This window comes from Penaeus chinensis, chromosome 38, assembly GCF_019202785.1.
Source record: "Penaeus chinensis breed Huanghai No. 1 chromosome 38, ASM1920278v2, whole genome shotgun sequence".
In the NCBI taxonomy this organism is placed as follows: Eukaryota; Metazoa; Arthropoda; class Malacostraca; order Decapoda; family Penaeidae; genus Penaeus; species Penaeus chinensis.
This window is the reverse complement of record NC_061856.1, coordinates 21,837,039-21,839,703: the sequence shown is the minus strand read 5'-3', so window position 1 is coordinate 21,839,703 and position 2,665 is coordinate 21,837,039. Positions and strand designations below refer to the sequence as shown.

General features: G+C 32.7%; 1 protein-coding gene across 1 annotated transcript in view; it reads right to left on the bottom strand.

The window, feature by feature from the left end:
- Positions 1-847: 847 nt before the first annotated feature.
- LOC125046233 (hemocyanin subunit-like) overlaps positions 848-2,665 on the bottom strand; it is a 3,778-nt gene continuing 1,960 nt past the window's right edge. The window contains exons 2-3 of the mRNA XM_047643994.1: positions 2,272-2,665; positions 848-1,499 (exon numbers count right to left, since the gene is read on the bottom strand). The exon at positions 2,272-2,665 is cut by the window's right edge and continues 1,130 nt beyond it. Coding sequence (XP_047499950.1) covers positions 1,066-1,499; positions 2,272-2,665 — 828 coding nt within the window. The 3' untranslated portion in view covers positions 848-1,065. The remainder of the gene's footprint in view (positions 1,500-2,271) is intronic.

Sequence of the window (2,665 nt, the reverse complement as noted above, 5' to 3'; positions counted from 1 at the left end):
TTGCCAATCATATGATATGTAAAGGAGACTAAGAAATTTGTAAGTCAATTCCAATCTGTACAGAATCCTCCAAAACTAACTTGTTAGCAGTTGCCTTACAATCCTGATATATATATATATATATATATATATATATATATATATATATATATATATAATGTATATCGATATTTTGCCTAAAATATTTATAGTCTGAATATTTACAATATATTTCCCCTCACCTGACGTGCAAGCGCAAAAACCTTCTGACAATGTTGCCAGCGCTGTGGAAGCTCAGAAATTACATTAGGGATGGTTATATAATATATATACATGGTGTGATACTGGAGTATGCGGGATGATGAGGATAATAGTAATAAGTTTAAGGACAGGATACCAAACATTTGCCATCCAGCCATCGCCACCGGTCCTACCCTTACTCCATCTTGTTGCATTCCATCTGCTCCCCGTTTCCTTCCCCCATCTTCGTCTTTTATTTTTTCGGATATGGCGAATATCTGAAGTGCTTAAAAAAACAATAAGCAAAAAACAAAAAAAGACATGCCAGGCTGTCAGTATATGGCATGCTTCTACTCGCGAGATTTATTATGTTGAATTTATTATTCAGCAGGATTAAGTAGTCATATGATGATCATTTCGTGTTAAAGAAATATTGCTTGCTTCCAATTAAATATATCCACTTCAATTGTGTGTACTCGGATTATAGTTCTCAACATCAATAGTACATAGACCTGAAAGAAATGAAACAACCCCTGTGCAGCCTCCTATGGACTTTACTCTTCTGGCACGTTTTCATGTTATACGCATATGGTACACATTACACTATATATCAGGGAGAAAGAAATGCTTTTATTGCAATATTATTTATTTGCTCTTCATACAGAAACTGTAGGATGCATATCTTCACTGTTAATCCCAAAGCAAAAATCATATCCGGCATTATTATTGGTTAAATTCAATGATAGGAAGTATGCTGAACATGGGTGAAAACTTCACTTGGATCATTAGCGAATCACATTTCATTATCAAATCTACAAAGGACTGTTATCATTTAAATGGAGCTTTTTAATGGTGATGGATATGCACGCCATGATTGAAGACCTTAACTTGGACGTGATTGAAGTTGGGAAGATCTTCGAATACACGTTCATCGGGAACCTTGCGATCCAGAGGGTAGCCATGTGGGCGATTGTCAGGGTATTTTCCATGGGAACCGTAGTGATTAAATTCGGTATTTTCGTGGAGACCATCCACTGCTGCATCGGCTGCGCCATCAGTCACGGCTACAACAAGGTCGAATTCCAGACCCTGTTCATTACCCTTGGGGAGAAGGAATCGGTTAGGAATGCCAGTTGCACTCTCGAATTCCTCAAGTCCAGAGGCTGCACCTCCCAAGGCTCCTTTGGTCTTCTCAAAGAGAGTTGCGAAACTAGGCACATCAGGCACAGTGACAGCAGATTCCGAGGATTTACGCACGATTTCGTGTTTTCCAGTAGGCACTGTAGGAATGAAAGAATCCTTATATAAATATAAACATATATATACACACACACACACACACACACACATATATATATATATATATATGTAATACACATGTATAACATACTTATGTGTATATATATGATATATATATACAATACATATTTTCAATATATGTAAATATATGTGTATATACATATATATGCAATATATATTTAAAATATAGGTATATATATGTGTATATACATATATATATATATATATATATATATGCAATATATATTTACAATATATATATATATATATATATATATATATATATATATATATATATAATGATATGCTTGTCTTTGTATATATGTATACTTATACAATATATATATATATATATATATATATATATATATAATGTACACATATGTTATATATGTATGTTATATATATATATATATATATATATATATATATATATATATATATATTTACACACACACTCATATATATATATATATATATATATATATATATATATTTATAATGTACACACATATATCATATGCATACTACATATATATATATATATATATATATATATATATATATATATATATATATATATGTATATATATATATACAGAAGAGGGGAAGAAGAAAGAAATGTATGCGTGGGTATATATCAAATATACTGCCTAATTGACGTTAGATCTCAGCAAGTGAAAGTTTACTAAGTATATGATCATACAAATAGCAATGGAATATTAAGGTACATGGAATAAATAAAATACTCACACTTGACCCAGAATTTATCCAGTTCAATAGCATTCCAACGGCCTTCGTCGAAGGTGAATTCAATACCATTGTTGTCAAGGTGAGGCCAAGCGAAAATGCGAACGGTAGCTAGAACTTCCTCGCCGTTGTTATTGATAACATCAATTTTGATTTTAAAGTCCTTGTGATTCAGACGAGGCACATAAGTAGAAATGTCTACATCTTCAACTTGCTCAGTGTCATCAACGGCGTTAATGAGATTGTATTCAAAGTCCTCAAAGTAGGTCTCTAGTTCGCCTTCAATTGCTACTTTGTCTACACTTACACCGGCAAATGTCAGTTCTTCCGCGGTGTAGGGAGGGAGACTGTCCTTGTGTTCCTTGAAGATGTTATCCATGTATTTATGCAGCCTAAA